The sequence below is a fragment of the Rhinatrema bivittatum genome, chromosome 18 (genome assembly GCF_901001135.1).
Source record: "Rhinatrema bivittatum chromosome 18, aRhiBiv1.1, whole genome shotgun sequence".
Taxonomy (NCBI): Eukaryota; Metazoa; Chordata; class Amphibia; order Gymnophiona; family Rhinatrematidae; genus Rhinatrema; species Rhinatrema bivittatum.
The window spans coordinates 47,799,955-47,822,132 of record NC_042632.1 but is presented as its reverse complement, the minus strand read 5'-3'; the positions used below and the strand labels follow the sequence as shown (position 1 = coordinate 47,822,132).

The 22,178-nt window shown below is 47.4% G+C and overlaps 1 protein-coding gene across 2 annotated transcripts in view; it reads left to right on the top strand.

Moving 5' to 3' along the window:
- Window positions 1–22,178, top strand: part of JADE2 (jade family PHD finger 2) — a 117,730-nt gene that overhangs the window by 84,555 nt on the left and 10,997 nt on the right. For both annotated transcript variants that reach the window (XM_029584118.1, XM_029584117.1), the window contains 2 exons: window positions 7,510–8,004; window positions 19,771–19,888. In XM_029584118.1, coding sequence (XP_029439978.1) covers window positions 7,510–8,004; window positions 19,771–19,888 — 613 coding nt within the window. The remainder of the gene's footprint in view (window positions 1–7,509; window positions 8,005–19,770; window positions 19,889–22,178) is intronic.

The following is a 22,178-nucleotide window of genomic DNA, read 5'->3' as shown; positions in this document are numbered from 1 at the left end:
AGAAGCAGGGTTTCTGAAAGTCCCGGGACATTACGTTCACGATGTTGTGTCGCTGGGGAGAAGGGGCGGGGGAGTCGCCTAGCAGACACCCCCCCTACAAAATGTATTTGTAAAAGTGCTCTTGGAGGGGCTCGGCCCGACAGAGTGCTTGGGGTTGGGGAACTGGCTCGCAGGCCTATGTGCAACTCTGCTCCGGGGACAGCTAGAGCCAACTGAAGAAACGTTTTTGGGTTTTTTTTTGGCTGACTCTCAATACTGTAATTAGCTGGATGATTCTCCCAGCTACCTCGCCTCTGCCTCTAAAACGTCCACCACTTATTCACCTAATTTTTAGCTGGCTAATGACTTATCTGGCAAAACGTTAGCCAGGTAAGTCCTTAGGATGTTGAAAAGTCAGCATTCAGCCAGATGACACGAGTTATCCAGCTAAATACCTTTGAATATTGCCCTTCGTATAATGTAATCACGTAGTACATGCAAAAATGTAATCACTGAGCAACTTTAGAATAATAGCTAGATTATTATTTAAAAGATTTGTATCCCAGCTATCACCAGTTCCTGGCCGGTGACATTTTGTTTTCCTCTCAAAAAAAAATGGATTAAAGTTTTGATCTGTTTTGAGTTAAAAACTTCCAGAGTTCCTGGCCATTCATTACTGCTATTCCCTAAACTCTCCAGAATGCGGGAGCTCCCTCAAGGGACATCCAGATTCATTTTGTGGACATTCTTAGATCACGGGAGGTTTAATGGATTTGTGTCTTTCATTTTGACTTTTTGGAAGATCCTTTCAGAGTATAATGCTGAACGGGTACATCTTATCAATGCACTGTCAGCTTAGCTTGATAATTATTTTTTCCATTTGCATTTTGAGTGCAGTGGCTGACAACAAGATACCATCTGTCAGATGAGAAATCCAGAGCAAATGTCATCTTGTTTGTTGTATTTCTGCGATAGCATGGATTAGCTTTCCCATGAAAGGGGCATTATGTAAGCTGTTATGGAAAAAGACAGAAGCAGGAGAAGGTAATGATATTCAATACCTAACATGACGTAAATAGACTGTGAGCTGAGAATTATTCAAGAGGCCTGGGCTGCAGTGCACAGAGCTGAAGCATAACATGGATCTGTGCCCCAGTGATTGCATCTCTCTTGCTTCTTTGTCTCTCTGCTTAGAAGCAGCTTCAGCGGGAATATTCCTGCTGCAGTCCCAGGCACTAGATCATGGGCAGAGAGAGTTTCGTGTTGGTCCAGCACAATGAGAGGGCAGTGTAGGCCTTCCCCCGGTCTCTAACTGTGCTTTCCGAGAAACACACACACTCTCTCTTAGAGAATTTCCAGGAAGGGCATGCATCGCTGAGATACAGTCCTAAAACAGGAATGCCAACCCTGGGCTGAATCCAGTCTTTCCCGAGCTCTGATCCACCTTACGTCAACTGTCATGCCTCCCGAGTGACGTCAAGCTGCATTCACAACTGCAGACCATGCTCCTCCCATCTCACAGAGATGGTGGCACCATGCACCTTACAGAACCCACACCGCTGAAGGAGGAGCTGAGCCCCAGCCACCCTCCATGCAGACCGAGGGCAAAAGCTGGGGACCTTGGAGCAGCGTCGACTGCCGGAACACAGACCAGGAGCAAATCTGGGCCAAGGAGAAGTCCAGCCCTCATCTCCAATATGCCCTGGCCAATCTCCTGTGTCCCATGCATACGTATATTTAAAAGTGAGCAGCAGCAGTAGCTGAAATGTTAATTTTCATTCTAATGAACTAAACCATTAAGACCAAACATTCGTTACACTTCGTGTATCCATAACTGTGAGCGTTCTGAAAGGACCTCTCCATTGGAAGCACCTGGATTGACACCTGTCCTTCACGCCTCTGAATAGTGAGAGCACGCGCTGCCATCCGCCTGTGAGTATCCACGTTCAGGCACATTGAACCTGAAGGAGAGGGAGAACTACGTCAATGCCTGACTCCAGGTTACAAGAAACAAATGATCATCTGTTTAAACTAGGACTTTCTTCAGCTTCCACGGCAAATACTGTGCAGGTGGTTTCCTTCAGCATGAGAAGATTTTGAAGTAAGAGGTGAAAAGCGAGGGCTGACTCTCTGAGATTTGTCTACCAGTTTGCCCAGTCCATCTGCAGCACATGAAGACCCTCCTGGCTCTTCATCCCCGCATCCCTCCCCCCATTTCCCCCTACCCGGTCACTTTTTCACTTTTAGGATGTTTACAGTCCCACACCAGATGTTGAGCAGGAGGAAATGTACGCCAATAAGACCTAACCTTCGTCGCTTTGGTAGGTAGTAAAACAGCAACTTATCCGCGTAAATGCTGGCCCCTCCCTGGTTCGTCCCCAGCCCTCCCCTTTTTTTACACGCGCAAATTTGCTTGCGGACTGTGGTTCATGAGCGCCTGTGCTAATTTTTATATGTGCAATGTAAACTCTCTGGGGATAGGGAAATACCTAACAGCACCTGAATGGAATCCGCTGTGATGTGCTGAAAGGTGGAATATAAATTAAATAAATAGACCAATGTCAGCCGTGGCCGTGCAGGGAACCCGGGAACTTGTAATCCAGTGATTGGAGAAAAAGTATAAAGCTAAAGGAGAACCATGCTTTAGCTAAACAGGTGGCAACAGACAATACAGGGCTACTGAAGTTTATCTTGCACAGTTTGCCCACCATAAAGTTGTTCCTCTAAGATAGATGATGCGCTTATCCGCAAGGCAACTGTTTATAAACAAGTTTTTACCGTCGTCCTGATAGGAAATGCCCATCTTCAGGATCTCCGAGTCATTGCCCTGCAGCGAACTGCAACTGTTTACGATGGTCATGGTGGTTATGTTCTGCCCGGTGGTTCCGCCCAGTGGTTATGTTTTGGGGCATACTTCCAGGCCCATGAGTACTTTGGGATCATTATTCAAATAGTTTTGTCGGCTAATCCCCACACTCGGATTGCCTCCCAAGTTGTCCAGCTAAGCAGTTAGCCAGACACAGCTTATCTGGAAAACTTTGGGAGCTTTCCGGAGCAGAGTCAGATAAGCTATTTCTAGGTTATTTCTAGAACACCCACCTCTTGTTTTCTTTTTGCCATCGTAAGATTGTCCTTGGTGACTCAATAAGCATTGGTATGACGGAATGACCTGCAGCAGTTATGACTGCATTAGGCATTCAAGGAAGAATTGCGGTAACCTGCACGGGGGTGATTACAACCCCTAAACAGTGGTACGATTGCATTGGGGGCAGGCCAACACTATAATAGATTTTGGGCATGCTTGGGACAGATGAGAAGAGAGCTGAGAGGTTGGATAAAAGACATAGGTGAGGATGGAGTTGGTATTGGGTGGTCTTCAGGAATTTTATGTGCGCATCTATCCAAAATGGATGAGTCTCAGTTAGGAAGACTGGTTGGGCCATTTCTATATTTTATATGCTGTTTTATATGATGTGATCTTGGATGTTGAAAAACAAGCAATGAACTCGCAGAATTCTTTAATGAAAAAATCAAAAACCTAATAAATAACCTCAACAACAACAACTCACAAGACCGGAAAATACAAAATTCTCAAACATTAAGTTGGCCCAACTTTGAAACTGCATCATCTCTGGAAATCCAAACAATCATCAAAAAAATGAACCCAGCTAAACACTCTATCAACTCCATTCCCATAACAATTAAAAATATTGAACCTTCAATAACTAAAATTTTAACTGAAATCATAAACCTATCCCTCACCGAAGGAAACTACCCAGAATGCCTAAAATCAGCAATCATCAAACCCATTCTGAAAAGAACAACCTTGATCCAGATAATCCACTGAACTACCGACCCATATCAAACCTACCCTTCATAGCCAAAATCATTGAGAAAATCGTCCACTCCCATCTCAGCTACCACCTTGAAGAAAACAATATCCTACTACCCACACAATTTGGATTCAGAAAACAACTAAACACGGAAACATTATTACTATTATTGAACAACACCGTACTCAAAGATTTTGAAAACGGCCACAGCTACCTTCTGGTTCTACTCAATCTATCAGCAGCCTTTGACACGGTAAACCACTCTATTATGATTGAACGACTATCTGAAATTGGTGCAAAAGAAAAAGCCCTACAATGGTTCACATCATATCTATTACAAAGAGCATACCAAGTATGGTTCAATGACACCCTTTCAAAAAAAGTAAACCTTGACACCGGAGTCCCCCCAAGGCTCCGCGCTATCAGCGACACTCTTCAACATTTATCTCCTTCCGATCTGCCACCTCCTATCAAACCTTAACCTAACCCACTTCATATACACAGATGACATTCAAATATTAATCCCAATAATCAACTCATTCGAAGAAACCTACAAAAAAACAGCCACCTACCTAAACAAAATAAAACAACTACTAACCAAATTGAAACTCATACTAAACTTTGATAAGACTGAAATAATCATACTGGATAGAAAGAACAACTCTCCTCAACTACCAACACTCAACTTAATAAACCAAAAAGTGGCTATCACTCCAGCCAATCATGCACGTAACCTCGGAGTCATAATTGACAAAGAACTCTCCTTCAAAAATCACTTCACAGCTAAAATCAAAGACGGTTATCACAAACTCCTAACATTACGTCAATTAAAACCTTTCCTCTCCCCCAATGACTTCAGATCAGTCCTTCAACTACTCATATTCTCCAACCTGGACCAACCTACCTTTTAATACCATCCGCCCACTACAGATCCTGCAAAACGCAACTGCAAGAATACTCACTGGATCAAAAAAACATGATCACATCACTCCTACCCTTATATCTCTACACTGGCTCCCAATAAAATTTCGGATTGAATACAAAATTCTATCCATACTTCATAAAATAATATATGAAAAACAAACAAACTGGCTTAGTCCATCCATAACCTCAGTTATGGATGGACTAAGCTTAGTCCATCCATAACTTAGCTTAGTCCATCCATAACTTTGGGGCTTAGTCCATCCATAACCATAACCTCAGTAACCTCAGATCAGCAAATAAAGGACTATTAAAGATCCCACCTTCTAGATCCAAACAACTGAACTCACCTCAACTCAAAAGAGAGCAATTTCACTTGGAAGCCCCAAACTCTGGAACACCCTCCCAATAGAACTCAGAATACAAGAAAACTTAAAACTTTCAAAAAAGAACTAAAAACATGGATGTTTACGAAAGCCTACCAACTCACCCAATGAATCAAAACTCCGCTCCCATCATATAACACTAGGAAAACAGATGGACCCAAGAAACTTATGATTATTTCTAAGTTCTATAATTTTTTGTTTAATCTACAAACCTATTTCATAAATGTTATCTTCTGTTAGCAACCATTTGAACCGTTTTTGGAAACACTGTTAAACATCGTAACTTTGTAAACTGTTGTGATGGCAAAACCGAATGACGGTATATAAAACTCGATAAATAAATAAATACTGTGTTACTATGAAGCACTCTTTTTCAGGGGTGTGGCCAGCTCTGTCTCTCGAGGGCTATCAACAAGCTCGGTTTATCAGGGTAATGAAAATATGCAAATTAACCAGATTTTTCAATGAAATATATGTAATTATAGTTCCCTGTACATACCTGGATCAGTCCAGACTCCTGGGTTTATTCATCCATGCCAGCAGATGGAGACAGAGAAAGCTTCACTGACACTGCTTGATAAGCCCTGGTGCCACCTGCAGTACCTCAGTATTTCTCTGTCTCCAGCAGATGGTGGCTGTTGCATAAATCTGCAGTCTTTTTTTTTTTCTGTTTTCTTTTTCAGGTGAGCCTTCCTCCCAGGGGTTTGGTTCCTGAGGGGACTCTTTCCCTGCTTGGTTGAGGTGGACGAGCATGATTATTCCTAATTATTATTCAGAAGAAAACAAAAATTTGCAGACAGGTGACTGGACGTTGACCGTCCCTGGCATAGGCAGTTCATTGGAAGTAGATTGCACTGACGAATCACCACTTGCCCTGTATATAATCATTATTTGTTTCTGTTGATGAGGAACAGGGATCCAGTTCTGACTTTGGAACAAGAACGTATAGCTCAGTAATAAAGGAAATGACCTACTCTTGCAGTACCTAGAAAATGCTGTGGGATATTGATTTTTTTTTTTTTTTAACCACATGCAGCTTCTCAAATAAAGGTGCCAAAACACCGAAAAAGTAAGGGGTTAAAAAAAAAATTTAAGAGGATGTGATTTTAAAATGACTTCATTTGCTGTCAGAAAATGATCAGTCTGGAAGCTGCTGTTGAGCCATCAGTCTGGTTTTTGGAAGAATTTGTGTCGACGAAGCGTGGAGCAAGGCTCTAGGAGATTAAAACCAAGTCAAACCGGGGTTACGAAAATATTAACCTAGGGTAATAAGATTTTGGTGTACTAACAGCAAACACATTTGAGGCAGTTTGATTCCCCCAGCTCTTGAGCCCGCATTTCACTATAAGCTTACTTAGACACACCTAGGCGTGTCACCTGTACCACATCTCTTCAGATGTGGCTAATTACGTTGAGGATAAGATCTGAAATGGCTCAGGCTGCCACACTGTATAGTGTGAATCAGCAGTTTCCCCACATCGCCCTGTGCTTGACCCTGCAGCGACATTCTTGGCCTCTGTTCTTTTTTTTACATGGGTGTGGTTTTTTTTTTAACGTGGTACCTATTTATTTGCTTAATGTCTTTGATTTGCATATTCTTTATTTGATATTTCCATTCAAGGATGACATCACTTTGTAATGGCAAAGCCCATCTGCAGTCTGTTGTCTTCCATGTTTATCATTGCATTTAGGGCATGCTATCCATAGGATTCATAGTGCTAGACAACATAAATTTTGATTTATGAGGGTCCTGTGCTAAAGGAGATATTGTGTAATTGAGCACGTAAGATCGTAAATGATGGTAGATAAAGAGCAAAAAAAAAGCCCCTAGTTAACCCAGCAATGACTGTATGGACGTTTATCCAGCTGTGAATCCTGGTGCGTCCCCTTTAGGGTTGCCACTGCTGCACTGTGCAGGCTATGGCCATGACTTCCAGGAAACACAACATAGCCGTATCACTGCCGTCATGGGGCTGCAGCCTTCGCTCAGGGAAGGTCGCCCAGTGCTTCGTCGCCATTCTCGTTGACCCTAGGAATCCTCTGTGCTTATGCCGGGCTTTTTTTTGAAGTCCGTAATTGTCCTCGTTATCACCACTTCCTCCTGAAAGGTATTCCAGGTGTCCATCACGCTCTCTGTGGGGAAAAAATACCCCCCTGACATTGTTCCTGAATTTCCTCCTTTGGAACTCCATATCGTGACCCCCTAGTTCTACAGTTTCCTTTCCATTGAAAACGTTTGGCTTCCTGTGCATTAATACCTTTCAGGTCTGTATCATGTAGCCCCGATGTAGCTTTCCATGTGGTGATTGTAATTACTTGCTCTGCCTCACTCAGGAGTGTGTGTTTTTGGGGGTTTTTTTTTAAATTCTTTCTTGTGTTTTTCCACCCAGTGTTCCATGCCCTTCTGCGTCACCGCATTCCACGTGACCTGCGCCTTCGATCACGGCCTGGAAATGCGAACTATTCTAGCGGACAACGACGAGGTGAAGTTCAAGTCCTTCTGCCTCGAGCACAGCGGCGGCGGCGTCCCCAGACTGGAGGACGCGCGCCTTCCCAGACCGTCGGGGTCCCTCGGGGCCCCAGGCGACGCTGACCCGGCGAAGCCGGACTTGGAAAAGGTCACCTTGCGCAAGCAGAAGCTCCAGCAGTTGGAAGAGGACTTCTACGAGCTCGTCAGCCCCTCGGAGGTGGCTGACAATCTTGACCTGAGCGAGATGCTGGTCGAGTTCGTCTTCCAGTATTGGAAGCTGAAGAGGAAGGCTAACTTCAACCAACCCCTTTTGTCACCAGAAACGGATGAGGTGGACAACTTGGCCCAGCAGGAGCAGGACGTCCTCTACAGACGCCTAAAGCTGTTTACGCACCTGCGGCAAGACCTGGAACGGGTGAGTTCAGCGTCTCTCTCTTAAGGGTCCTCTCTGGGGTTCTTAACAAAATAATTAGGCAGGTGAGGAAACCACCCACCCCCCCCCCCCCCATCTTAATTTATAAGAGCCGGCGGAGCGGCGAAGCCTGCGCACGCGTTGCACGCGCGGACTTTATGGAGCATTTTCAAAGCAAACTCGCGCACGCGATTTGGGAAAAAAAACCCTCTGGGAATTGGCCGAATGCGTGCACAAATCACCCCGCGCAGAGTTACGCCTGCTCCAGACAGGGGACGTAACTCGTGTGAGGCAGCACATGCACGTGCTTTGTAAAACAAAAAGTATTCTCATGGATATCACAACCCCTCCCCCCCCGTCAGAACGCATGGAACCGGGATATGTGCGCTGTTTTAAGTGCAGTGAGCTTTGAAAATTACCCCCGTGAGAACGGCCATTCACCAACCACATGCAAATCTTTGTACCTCCTCTAGTGACGTCAGGTGGCGGGTAACGGGTCCCAGCGCAACGCTGACCGCGCCACCCAGTCCCTCTAATCACGCGCAAGTGTCTTGGGCAAATACAAAAGCAACAAACCATGGTGGCCAGAGCTAAGATTCAAGCAGAAAACACGCCGGCCCCCTTTTTTTTTTTTTTTGCTTGCTTGCTTAATTTAACTGCAGTTTCTGGACGGAAAACAGTTCCACAGAAACAGTTTTGCAATCGGGGGGGGGGTGGAAGTGCTCCGTGGGACTTTGCTTCCTAGGGCTAACTTCAAGGGACTGGGCAGACGTCCCAAAGCACTTCCTGCACCAAGGGTCTCGCTTGCCCAGCTTTTCTTTCTGTGGAATTGCCTCTCTCTCCCGAAAGCTTCCAGGAATGGGTCAAAGGATGCATTGTTTCAGAATTGCGAAATCAAAGCGGTTTGCAGGGGTTGGGATCGGGGCAGGCTCCCTCTCACTGCCCAGTCTTCCAGTCTGTCTTAACTCCTTGGCAGCGCGGCCTGCATCGGATGCTGAATGAGAAAGCACAGCCGGGGATCGATCGTTCTGGGGCAAGAAAAGGCCGGGCAGCTGGGCTTGAAGGCCCCTTGGTGTTGTGGGGTCGGGCGAGGCTGGTTCCAGTGACCTGGAAGGAGCAGGAGGAGATCTGCTGTACTCGGGGACAGGCAGAGAGAGAGAGGGCAGGGCGATGGACGGGGGTAGAGTTTACGGTTCTGAACGAGCCGAGGAGGGCGGCTCCTGTGCAGTTCTGCCACTTTTTTTGGGCCGGGGTGGTTCCTGCACGGGAAGGCTTCTCGGGTCATTTTGCTGCCGGCTGTGCCGATCTCGTGCATCGTGAGATCAGTGCAGTTGGCCTGTAAAACTGGGAGAACCCCAAAACACCCCAAAACCCCCTCCCTTGTGTGTTAGACATTGTTCAGAAATGTTCAGCAGAGCTGCCTTCTGGACAGCTCCGGCTGGATTTAAGCTCCTGGCAGATCCGTTCCTCGTCGAGATTCCCAGGAGGTGCAGATGCTCAGGTCTTCCTGGCTTCTCTCTACCGGAGGAGACCGCCAGAGACGTTTAAAGTGAAAGAGCTGGTTTGCTGTTGCTTGGGGGTTGTTCATGGAAGGGACCATTCTTCTTCCCATGAGGACTGATTTCAGATATTCGGGGGGGGGACAGCTTTGAGTAGTTTGGTGCTTGTCTGAACACAAGCGGTCTCACTTTTTTTTTTTTTTTTTTTTAGCCTCCTCCAGGCATTCAAAGGGAAAACATCTATGTAGTTTGCTTAAAAAAAATAAAAAATTAGCAACTGTAAAATATGCAGCCCCTTTCAGCTTGTACAGCAGCCGACCCTTCCCCTCCCAGGCTCTGGAAACGCATTTTTTTTTTTTTTTAACCCGGCTGAGAGCCCGTGCGCCGTGCAAGCCGCATCGGCTTCCAGCCAGGCTTCGGCCCGTTTTTTGTACCTGGCTCAATCGGGCCATGAAGAAACGCACCCCCCGCCCCCCCTGAATTACTGTGACTGCATTTCCTTCTCCGCCTCTGAAATCCATTCCTGCCATTCTCAAAAGCGTCCCTGGGGTTTTATGTTGTGCTGCTTCCCCGGTGACTGTGGCTTCGGGTGCGAAGGTCGGGCCTGTGGCCGCCTTTTCATGACAAAGTGCTGTGCTGTGCGATGCAGATTTATATCGAAAAAAAACCACCCCCCTCTGGTGATCTTTAAATTGCTATGAGGTCATCGTGACTCACCCAGAGCCATCCAAAACACCCACAGATTCCTTTTTTTTTATTTCCAGCACATTCTGCTTAGGTGCGTTAAACCTAACCAGGCAAAACAGAGAAGGTGCGTTTTGGCTATCGCGGCCGCATTCTGTTAGCAGGGTTTGTAAAAAAATCATCTGCTTGCTTGCCCGGGGCGAGTGGATGTCCTGGCGGAGGGAAGCAGCGCTGGCTTTAGCCCCCGATCTAGGACCCCAGTAGATAGAGGGGGGGTAGGGCTGGGGGGGGCAGAAGAAGAGGCGTAACAGTAGGGAGCTGGAAGAGAGGGGAAAAGAGAGTGAAGGGGTAGGGAGGGAGAGAAGAGGGCAGTGAGGGGATGGAGACTGATGGAGGAGAGAGGATTGCACTCGGGAGTGGGGGAGGGTGGCTGGGGATGTGCACTCAGTGAGCGAGTATGCTCACTGAGTGTACTCGCCATCCCTCCACCCTCCAAAAAACCACTTACAGGGTTGAGGGGTCTGTGGTGAGATTATCTGACGGATGCATTTCAGCCCTGGAAGAATCTTTCAGACCCGGTCTTACAGCACTGCTGGGCCTTTAACGGCCTCTCTCTTATTATCGCACCGTAGTATGAAAAACACTCAATAAAAGCCTCATGGTAAGAAGAGTTCAGGGCTGTCCCCACCGTTCTGCCGGATGTCAGGATAGCAGAGAGCCAGCGCGTTGGGGCTCAAAAGTAAAACGGTCGGGGGACTTTTTAATTCACCAAGCACTGAACGTCTGCTGCTGACCTTTGAAGGTGAACCTTTTGAGAGCGGGGAAGTAATGGCCCAGTTGGAGGAAGGTGGTGTCTCTCACAGTCACGCCAAGGTGCTCACGGTCTGAAAGTGCGGCCGCGGCTGAGCCCACGCTGTTCTCAGAGGCGTGGGAGCGTTTCGCGTCCGGCCGCACGCAGTGCTTCTTACGAGAACCGAGCTTGGATGGGGAAGTGGGATCTGCCGCAGGGGGTGGCCGACTCCGGTCCGCGAGAGCCACAAAGCCAGGGCCAGGTTTTTCAGGAGTGTCCCCAGTGAATGTGCCCGAGAGATAGATTTGCATGCACTTCTTCCAATGTATGAAAATATAACTCGTGCATACGTGTGGGGTTATCCTACCAACCTGGCCTGTCGGTGGCTCTCGAGGACCGGAGTCGGCCACCCCTATTCTGCTGGTTAGAAGAATGGGCTATGGGAACCACGGAAGGAAAGTCTCCCACTCCTTGCAACACTGGGCAAGTTACTTTTAGCTGCCAGTACGTTATATGTCTGTTCTTACTCTACCTGAATCCGTGTGCTTTTTGTGTGATAGGTCTGGTGTGCAATCCTAACATTTTTACTGTGCAAAATACAAAGGTGATTTTTAGTTCTTTTCTGTCTTGTGAAATTCACAGATCAGCCTCTTGGAAGCCGTCAGGTCTGCTTTCCACGATGTGACTTATCCCTTACTTAAAGTAACAGTATAGAAATGTATATTCAGTAATGAGCTACCGGGTCCCATAAAGCAACCAAAGATCGCTCTAGGAAGAGATTGGCAGTGCACACCAAGTGCTTCCTCGTGCCGAGGCTCCTTTGCTGTTCGTTTCTGCCTCCTTCCGCGTGGCGTCTCATTTTTATCTCGGCCGCTCTAGGAGAAGATGCTAAACCCTTTCGCAATCGATTTGGAGAGAAATTAACTGTTCCCGCTCCGTCTCTCCGGGCTTCACGTACGCTGCGCGTGTGCCGCCACCGCTGCGCAGGGCTGGCTTTCGGGAGTTTGCGACCTGTGCCCGACCGCACGGGGCGCCATGCACGAAGGGGGGGGGGGGGGAGGGGAGGGGGCCAGCACCGACCTCACTTTTCATAGGAGGCATTGGCTAGGACGAGAGCCGGCCCTGCCTCTGCATTAGAAGCCACAGTAGACTCTGGGCACGTGGACTCTGTCAGGGCAATTTTTGAAACCGCTTAGGAAGATTAAATAGAAATTTGCCTGTTTAAGTTGGCAGTGTAATTGCCCTCCCTGGGTTTGGGCAAAGGTACGCGGAGGGCTCCAGCCGCATTTTGGGGAAGGTGGACCCTAAAGGAGCTCTTGCGGGCTTTCCGTACCGAATCAACCTGCAGATAAAGTGAGGGGCAAAAACCCCAGGCAGGTCTGGAAAGGAACGCATGCCCGTGCTTTCTCCTTAAAACCTGGTGCAAAATCCGGCTTTTAAAAAGTATCCGAGGACACTGAGCCCAGATTGGACGTTGCAGAAATCGCCTCCTGTATCGCAGGGGAAAAGGAAAGAGCAAGGCAGGCACTATCACCCCCCCCCCCTGTCTCATTTGGACACCTTGGGGCCCGGAGGAAGCGTCACGTCGCCGGCCCAGTGGCAGACGAGAGATCAGGAGGCCCTCGCTCCCCCCGTTCAGTGCTGTCAAGAACCTCGAGGACAAGGGGTCCAGTACGAAGCTGGAAGCCATGAAGCTGGGAAGTTTGTTTTTTTTCCCCTGTTTTACTGGGGAGGGTAGCGAATGCCTGAGGTCATCCACCAGCAGTGGGGGTAGGAGGAACTGAGAGAGACAGGATTCAGTCGTGTTTTGGGGAGGGGGGGGGGGTGTCAGGGATTTCGGGCGGCCCTGTGGTGGGGTGGATGCTGGCTCCCTGCCTGAGGCTCTGGAGGCGTTTACGTTTCGACGGTAGAGACCCCCCTCCTCCTCCTCCGTAGTCGTTGAGACCGATGGATGCTTTCCTGCTTCCTGATGCTCTGTGCACTGGTGCCAGGTCGAGGGATGCAGTTTAATTGAAGCAGGTTCATCGGTGGCGGCGGCTCTGTCACGGATTCGTTCGTACAAAGCAGCGGGGGCCACTGGTGGCAAGTGGCAGCCCTAGAGGGGCAGTGCAGAGTCCTGAGCCTACCAAAGGGGATGGGTCCTGGGCTAGCGTTGAAGCTTTGTCTGTGGCTCCGGTGGTCTCAGGTGAAGTTTCTTCAGCCTTTGCTACATTAAAGAGAATTGCAGGCCTTATTCCTAAATTGAATAGTTTGGGGGAAAATCTATTTTGGATTTAAAGGGGCAGATATTTCAGTAAATAATATTGTAGTCAAGAAATTTTCAGTCAGCACCTCTTGATTTTAACAAATCTTAAACTTTTATTTAAGAGAGCACAAAAGATTGGAAAGTTTTTTTTGGTGTAATATAGGAATGTGAGGACTCTAAACTTTTCCAGTGGTTTAGAAATATTTCACCTCTTGAACTTCTTGAGAAATACGTCTCGTTGTTTACTTGTTCCCAAGGAATTGATTCCGCCTGTGTCAAGATGATTCTCCCTGCAGAAGAGGGGTCCGTTTGCAGGAAGGCTGGGACGTGAATCAATCTTTGGGGTGGGAGCTGACTGTTTTTTTGGGTTTTTTTTAGCCTCCGTACTTGTGCTGCTGGATTTCCCAGCAGCATTTGGCGCTGTAGATCACGAGACCGTGCCATCACAGTGTTGTGGGATCTGCTAACGGGTTAGCAATCTGTTGGGATCCGCTCTGCGGATGGGAGGAGCCAGCAGAGGAGAAGAGCAGTCTGATAGAAGCCCCTCCCCAAAGGGGAGGAGTTAGCAACCTGTAGTGTGCTGCCTCCTAGGGGTCTGCTAAGGAATGGCAATATGTTATGATGTAGACTGCAGAGTTGGCAATCTGTACCAGCGGAGAACTAGAGATGGTGCTCAGCTGGGCAGAAAGTAAATAGGTGAATCCTTGGGCCGATGGCAGATGACAGCGCCCCCAGGAGGGAGTCCCGAGAGGGACCACCGGCTAGGCTGGAGTATGGAGACTGACACAGATAGTTCTTTTATTAAATGAGCAGTACAACCACCAGAGGTGGCAGCACTGAGCTGGAAGAGCCCGGCAGGGCTGAGGTCCCTCAGATACTGAGTGCACTGCGATTCCAAGGTTGCTGAGCTGCAAAGAGACTGTAGATAGTGCATAGACAGGATGTGCAGTTATACAGAGCCAAGTCCACAACCCTAAAATTCCCCACTGAAAGTTCCACAATACAAAGTCTCCAGCCCCTCCCGCCGGACTACATCTGCCCCTGGCACAATCCCCTGCAACCCCTCCTGCTCCAGAATTACAGAACAGAGGTTCTGGTGGCTCCACCGATGGCTTTTTCGGTTCCCTTAATATCCTCACTTTTCCTGCTTCCATGCGGATCTGATCGTCCGTCCTTCCGCTTCTCTTCCATTTATACTCCCGATTTCTACCTTTTCCATTTGTCCGGTATTTCTGCTTTTATCCGTCTCCCTGTGCGCGTTCCTCTTCTCCTTGCAGGCCTGTTTGCGCGCCACCTACTTTCACTAAAAAAAAAAAATATATATATGTCTGCATAGGCCAAGTGTTCGTCCTCTGCCAACAACTGTAGGTTAGTAACCGCACGTTGCTTTCCCAGAGCATCCGAAGCCCCGCCAGCAGCATGCTTCGGGCCACTGGTGCAGAAAACACAGCCGCTTGCCAGCGAGCAGGATTCCAGCGCTGATATTTGCTTCCTGTGTGAAACCGATATCTGGCATCGATAAAGAGCTCTCCTGAAATGTGTGCCCAGAGCACTGGAGAAAGACGAGGGTTCGAACTCCAACCTGCATTAACTCGGCAGCCTGCTGGCGCTTAGATCCCGGGGGGGGGGGATCAGGTATTAAAAGAGAGAGTTAAATTTCTTGGTGTGCATGTGTTACCCACAGACTTTGGGGGTGTGTTTGCCTGGCCTGTGGTTTCTAAGTCAGATCTTTAGACGCAGACCCGCTTTACTGCACTGAAGGCAGGACTGACGAGATGGAGGGGGGGGGGCCCTGCTGTTTTTTTTTTTATTCGGTTAGAAGACATTAAAGGGAGGGGAGAGAGGGCTGACCTGGTTTGCTGCTATTACAGGCCCCTCCCGAGTGTTTGGCGCATGAGTGAGCTCTGAATCGTAGGGAAGGTGTGGGGAGATTTGCAGTGTGTGTGTGTGTGGGGGGGGGGGGGAGAGGGTATGGGGGTAAGAGGGCAGGGTTATGTGGGGCGACAGGGTGCCTGCGTGCATGCTGGAAGCACGTGTTTGGGGATGTGAAGGTGGGTGTGTGCTGCTATAGGCTGGGGATGATGCGTGGGGTTGTATGTTCTTGGTTTGTGTGGATGGGAGTACTTTCTTGGAGGGGTTCGGCCGTGTGTTTGTAGGTAATGGATGTGGTGGTGAGGAGGTTTTGTGGGTGGGGGTCTGTGGGTGTGAGGTTTGAACGTACGTGGGGGACAGTGTGCAAGATGGATGTGTATAAGGGGGGATTATGGGAGTATCTATGGAGTGTGGTTTCTGGGTTTTGAGCTTGTTCCAAGGTATTCACATTATCTTCCTGTATATTCCACTTCTCTTACTTGGTTGCTGAAGCAGCCGCTCCGTGGAGCTGACAGGAGAGGCGTTTCAATAGCTGTCAGATAAAACTGCTTTCATGTGAGCAGTGGTTAAGTAAACTCATACTGCTATTAAATGAACCTGCCATATTATTTGATTGTCAAAGTTGCAGAGCTGTAGGATAGATTTGAAGATAGACAAAAAGAAAAAAGTGGCAAAAGCAGCCTGTCTATTATATGGATGGGGGTAGACGTGGGATTTCCTCGCATGAGTAATTCGATCAGATAAAATAATTCTCTTTTCATTCCAGCCCATTATTTCTTCAAGGGATTTTCCTACCCGTATCCAACGGGTGAGAATAACACTGCCCGACAGTGGTGGTATTGTAGTCCTCAAAAATACTGTTGAAGATAAGTGGGATTTATATGTACATAGAATAAATCAGTCCTCCTTAGCTCTTATTTGTCTTCAGTATTTGAAAGTGCAATAGATTAAACCCCTATGAATCGCTCCGATGCAAGTGAAGTGACCTTTATAAGGCCGAGCGATAAACGTAAGGTGCATATAACGTTGATGCCTAGGGTGAAGCTCATTTTACTTGCATCGGAGCGATTCAGAGGGGTTTAATCTACTGCGCCTTCAAATACTGAAGACAAATAAGAGGTGAGGAGGGCTAATTTACTCTGTATTGTTGTACTCCTTCCACAAATAGTGAATAGGTTTCTGAGAGGGGGGCGGAAATAGCAGTCTGTATTCGTTCTCTAGCACCACCCCTGTAGGAAAAGAAGTTTGGTAACGGCTTCCACCAAGGCAGATGTGGCACATCTGTGCTGTGCTGAGCGAACTAGGTCGGCTCGCCCACCGCATTTCTGAACAGGGTGGCAGAAACCGGATATTAACGGAGCAGTGTCCTCCTCTTCTTTGGGCAGAGTTTAGTTTTAAGCAGCTATAAATTTCAAAACTTAGATTTCAAAAAAATCTCCTTAAATATTCAAGAAACGCTAGGATGGCACTGAGCAGTATTTATTTTTTTCTCTTCTACATGTTGAAGATGGGTGGTTTGTACATGAGTTTGTAACAGCCCTAATGGGATATCGCACCTTCGTGGTTTAGCACTGGGCATCTGGAAGTGTTGTACTCTGCGTACAAACTGTTTTATCAAGGGCTTTCCAGCCAGCTCATCCTCACTTAACCTGGAAAATGATGACTATCCTCAAAATTAGTGGTAGCCGTTTGGTGGCTGGGAATTCTGCCTGTTTCAGTGATTATGAAGCCAGGAATACAGGGCCCTTTACCTCCAGCCTCGCTCAGGCGGGTAGTGCAGAGCCAAGTTGTCGCCTGGTTCTCGTGGTCCGGTCGTAGTAAACCTGATGATGAGCCAGCTCAGCTGCCAACAAGGAGATTAACCACCTCCCGTTGCCGCTCATTGGCACCAGCCTGGCAGTCTCGGCAGAAAAGGCCAAAGATTAAATGGGCAATCGGACAAAAAGAAACCCCTCCCTCCCCTGAGTAATGGCCTCTGCTGCTGCTTGTACGCTGCGTGAATCAATGGAGGATCTCTGTTTACCCTGCTCTCAGCTGGGCACCTTTCACTACCATTGAAAAAAATCTTATTTGTGGTAGCTTGAAGCCTTTGCTTGGAAAGAAAGCATGGAGGAAACTCAAACCCTCAGGGAAATAAATCTCTCCGTGCAAAACTAGCGTGGAAGCTGGGCCTAGAACCAAACTCTGCGCTCGGACTGTATGTCGTCTTATGTGCTACTTTATAGTCATAATTTAGTCTTAGTAGTTTTGTTATTTTTGTCATAGAATGGTAAACCCTCCTCCGTCTGTCCAGCAGCTGCTGGGATCATATTCTCAGGCAGGAACCAGCTCCTTAGCGACTTCTTGTCAGATCTAAAAATCTGCAAAACTGCATTGCTTTAAATCAAGGCATCGCAGATGGTCTGACCCTCCCCCCCCCCCCCCCCCCAGGGGGATACATGGCCCAGGATGAATCGCCTGCAAGATCAAATAGGTGGGGTGGAGATTTAATCAGAGAACATACTCGTTCTCTGCTGTTGATTTCTCTGCGACTACCTCCTAGTCTGCCGGCGCTGGGAAGTGAAGTCAGACCATGGTGGCACAAGGCTCCCCCCAAAATGCAACACCTGGAGCAGTTACCCCAGTTTGCCCCCTCACCCGGGTACATCTCAGTATTCCTGCTGTTCCCTTCTGAGAAGCATTTGAAAATTAAATAAGCATAGAGTTTATGGGGTTAATTTTTAATAAGCTTCCCAACTCAAAAGTTTGCATCTACGTTTTAGACCCCCACCCCACCCAACAAAACCACCCTGATCTTCAAACGTAAACTACCCGCAAAGTTGTGAAAGTGGAAGTACTTTTAGGCAGCTGAAATCCACGTAAACAGGGTCAGCCATGTCACCTGCTCAGTCCCTGATTTTTAAATACCTAGGTCTCAGTTAAGCCTTTGAAAACTTACTGCTGTGTGAGAGCGCGCATTTCTCTGTCAACAAGCAAGAATGAATCTGTCATGACGTGTGGGGCAATATCATCCAACAGTGCCGCCACTCACTCAGCTCTCATAGCTCAGCAAAGGTTTATGACGCAGGCACAGGAGTTTCCGCGTATGCACGCTATCTCATGAGCCCCTCAGACCTTCTTTGAGATATCAAATGGATGTGTTCCCAACATCTCTCAAGATTTTTTTGGGATGATTCTTGGTCTGATTCTGCTTCCGTGCATCTTTTTTTTTTGCTGAGAAAACAGATAAGGACTTAAATGCTCAATTTTCGCGGTGGATCTCCCTGTGTGTCAACCTCCTCCCTTAAAGTCCTTGTAACCACCAACTGTTCCTGTCAGCCCCTTGCTCACATCACCATCCCAACCTCATCTCCTCCTCTCCAACCCTTCTCGCACATCCTCTCAGCTGATCCTCTTATACCTCCCAGCTCCTCGCCTTCATCTGCCAGTCAGGTCTTCTTTCATTCTCCATCTCTCACCCTCTACAGCCGTTCCCTCTCCAGCTGATCGAACCCTCAAAACTCTCTGGCATCTGATCCCTTTTCTGAACGTCCTCTGGGCCCAGGGCAAGCAGCAACATATTTTTCTTTGGGCTCTGGGCCGAAGATGGATGACAGCTGGTGAGGGCAGATGATGACGGGGGAAACATTTTTGTCTTGAAGAGGAGCTGTGGCAATCGTCGCGAGCCCATGCACTCTCGGCCCTTCCCTCCTTGCTTGGTGGGTCACAACTCTTGACAGTGATGTGCAAGAGGCAGCAGCAGAATCAGTAACGAAAGCCACCACGACGGGGCCTGTGAGCCAGTGCGAGCAGCGGCCCCACTCCCTCCTCACTTAGGGCTTCCTGTTATCACTGAAACTCCTGCGCGGATAGGGCCTCTGCAGGACCTGCGAGTGTGTGCTGGCTCGCAGATCCCCACGCTGTATTTCTCCTTGGGAAGGGCAGTTGATTCGTGGAACGGTCTCCTAGAGGAGATGATGGAGACAAAAACAGTAATGGGATTCAAGAAAGCCTGGGATAAATAAAAAGCATGCCCAAGCTGAGAAACTAGCAAGGGGAAAGCCAGCAAGCAGCAGGAAGAAAACTGGGCAGACTTAGATGGGCCCCAGTAGTCCTTCACCTGCCGCCAAAGTCTGTCATTCTGTAATTCATGACACTCCTGTGCACTGTCTCGCATAAGGTTTGGGTTTAATTCCTAAGCCCAGTTTCTGGGGATACTGTTCAGAGAGGGGAGCCATCGGGCATCAGTGACACCCGCTGGCCAGGCTAAGGATAGGGGCCACGCCCTGTGGCCTTCAGTTGAGATTCTCTGCATTGACTGGGCTAGGCGGGAGAGGGGTTAAAAATGGGGAAGGGACCCCAGGTAGTTGTGAATGCAGGCTTAGGATGCTGCAGCCCTAGTAGAGGCCTGTTCTGATTGAGTTGGAAGTACTGGGTCAGAAAAATAATCAGTCACTGGCTTGTCTTGGGTGACTAGTCCAAGCTAGAAATACGGTGTATGGCAAGAGCAGCCAACAGAGGTAAAAGGAAGATTAAATATACAGTATAATAGGATTTTAATGGTTAAACAGATAAGGTATGCTACCCAACAGCATGAGACCATGAGTTAGCTTCATTGGCCACTTGTGACATTGCCAAGAAGCATATGGAGATTAGTCTTCGTTCAGTAACTCGAGAAACCTTGATTTATGTTTCAACAGGTTAGAAATCTCTGTTATATGGTGACAAGGCGTGAAAAAATGAAGCACTCCATCTGCAAACTTCAGGAGCAGATTTTCCAACTGCAGATGAAACTTACTGAGAAGGATCTTTATCCAGGTAGGAAGCTTCTCAAGCCTCTAGCCTTGATGGGGAAAGCCTGGTGGTATAGCTGGCTGCTGTCCAGTTGCACAAAAGTATGTGCAAAGTGCAGATACAGTTAAAGGATGCCAAATCAATCCCTTTCCTTCTCAATGCAATAGTCCTCCCCTACACCCAGGGCGCAGAGTATTACAGTTTATGAAATGGGCAAGACCTCGTGGGAGCTTTGCAGCTCGTGGGAGAGAAGCTATGAGCATGTAGTTTGGTTCACCACTGTTCCATCGCAACTAAGATCAATACAATCATTAATCAATTTCCAATCTAAGTCCTCAGGTTAGTGAGGGATGCAATATAGAAACATAGAAACATAGAAATGACGGCAGAAGAAGACCAAACGGCCCATCCAGTCTGCCCAGCAAGCTTCACACATTTTTTCTCTCATACTTATCTGTTTCTTTTAGCTCTTGGTTCTATTTCCCTTCCTCCCCCACCATTAATGTAGAGAGCAGTGATGGAGCTGCATCCAAGTGAAATATCTAGCTTGATTACACAAGCCAAGGAAAATTAGTAAGAAAATAGATCAATTGGTAAGAAAATGGATCAATAATTACAGCGGCCCTGCTTTCTAATAGAGAACAGATTACTGAAATTTCAAGGAGGCGTTGTTCCAGGGGAACTAGCAGTTATCTATTTTATCCCTTAGAAATTGGGTCAATTGAGGAGGGTCAAAAAACAAAACAAAACCCATGCATGAGATGTCCTGATACTTGATCAAGCATTTACGAGGAAATTTAAGGGAAAACGTTTTTGACCCTAGAATGCATAAGAAGAAACTGCTTTGGTTTTATTTGAGTCTGTTTGGCGACGTCAAGAAGTACTTTGACTTTTGACTGCAGGAAAGTCTCAGACCGATGATGAAAGAAAAGTCTTAATAGCTAGTCCTTGTCGGGTTCTAAGGTCAAAGATACAGTCATCGTGGCCGGGGTAGCCACTTCAGTATCTGTCTTCCTCTGAGCTGACCATGTCCGTACGCAGCCAAACGGCGAGCTTTAGCAGCCCGATAACTTTTTCACGTTTTATGTTCGGTTTACAGTGCGGTTTTCCTTCTTGGCTCCTCTCCTTCCTCTCGTTCATTTTTTTGTTTCTCCGTAAATCTCCATTCACAACCACTGGGGGATGTTTCCCTATTTTTATACCCCCCCTCTGAACGTACTCTCGTCCGGTCATTGTGGCAGCGCTCCTCGGCCAGGGGCCATGCACCAAGGAGCTCACCAGCCTGCCACCATTGCTTGATGACGGCGGCATCCCTAAGCGCCAGTCAGCCCAGGGTAAGGGAAACTGGAGCCGAGAACTGAACCCAGAGTAACTCAGCCTGGCCCTTCAGCCACTTTTATTTTCACTGAACTATGAGTTTATTTATTTATTTATTTATTTATTTATTTATTTAATGTCTCTTATATACCGATGTCCGAGTTGTCTGTATTTGTAGTTAATTCGGGGAAATAATTTCTATACAAGGCTTCTGCTGCTAGCCTATAGTTAGGACTAAAATAATCTGCCTTGTGTCTGGATTATTTCATATAAGAACTTTCTTCCTCTGACAATAAATTAAAATTTTCACAGTTACCAAGAGTTTAATAATTGGCTAAATCCAAATTGTACCAAGCATTACTGTAAATCATTCATACTGATGGTGGTTTTACAAGATGGGTGTCGGACCTTCCTACAATAACTGACAGATAGTCTGTCCAGTCCTGTGGAGAGATGAAAAGGATCAAGACAGCTCTGTGTCTGGCCTAGGGTTGGAAGCTGTTAGAGTAGCTGGGAAACAACGGCGCACGGTCTGTGCTCCGTGGAGGAAGAGTGGCAGGATTTTAGTTAGTGAATATTGTCTCTCCTTTTGGCTGTTTTTAAAGCATCAGAGAAACCAGGTGAGGGCCTAGGATCGGAGTTTCTGGGGGGAGGGGAGGGGGGGAGCGAAGAACAGCAGTCACCCACATAAACTACATTACAGCAATGCCTATTCGTTTAAAATACGGAAAATGGGATGAATGAGCCCGTTTTTTGTTGCGTGGCAAACTAAATGAATTTGGTCCCCCTAAAAAATACCACGTGCTATTTGCAATACTTTGCCGAGAATGAAAAAACAGAAACCGGTGTTTTAACCATGAACGTCCCTACCAGAGAACCATCGGTACTTTTAATCACTTTGCCTTCACGTCTTTCATGTACACAAACGAACCACTGTACCAAGAATGGCTTCTCACCATGGCTTTGTTTATTTTTGTGTTCCTTGCTTAGTGTGAGG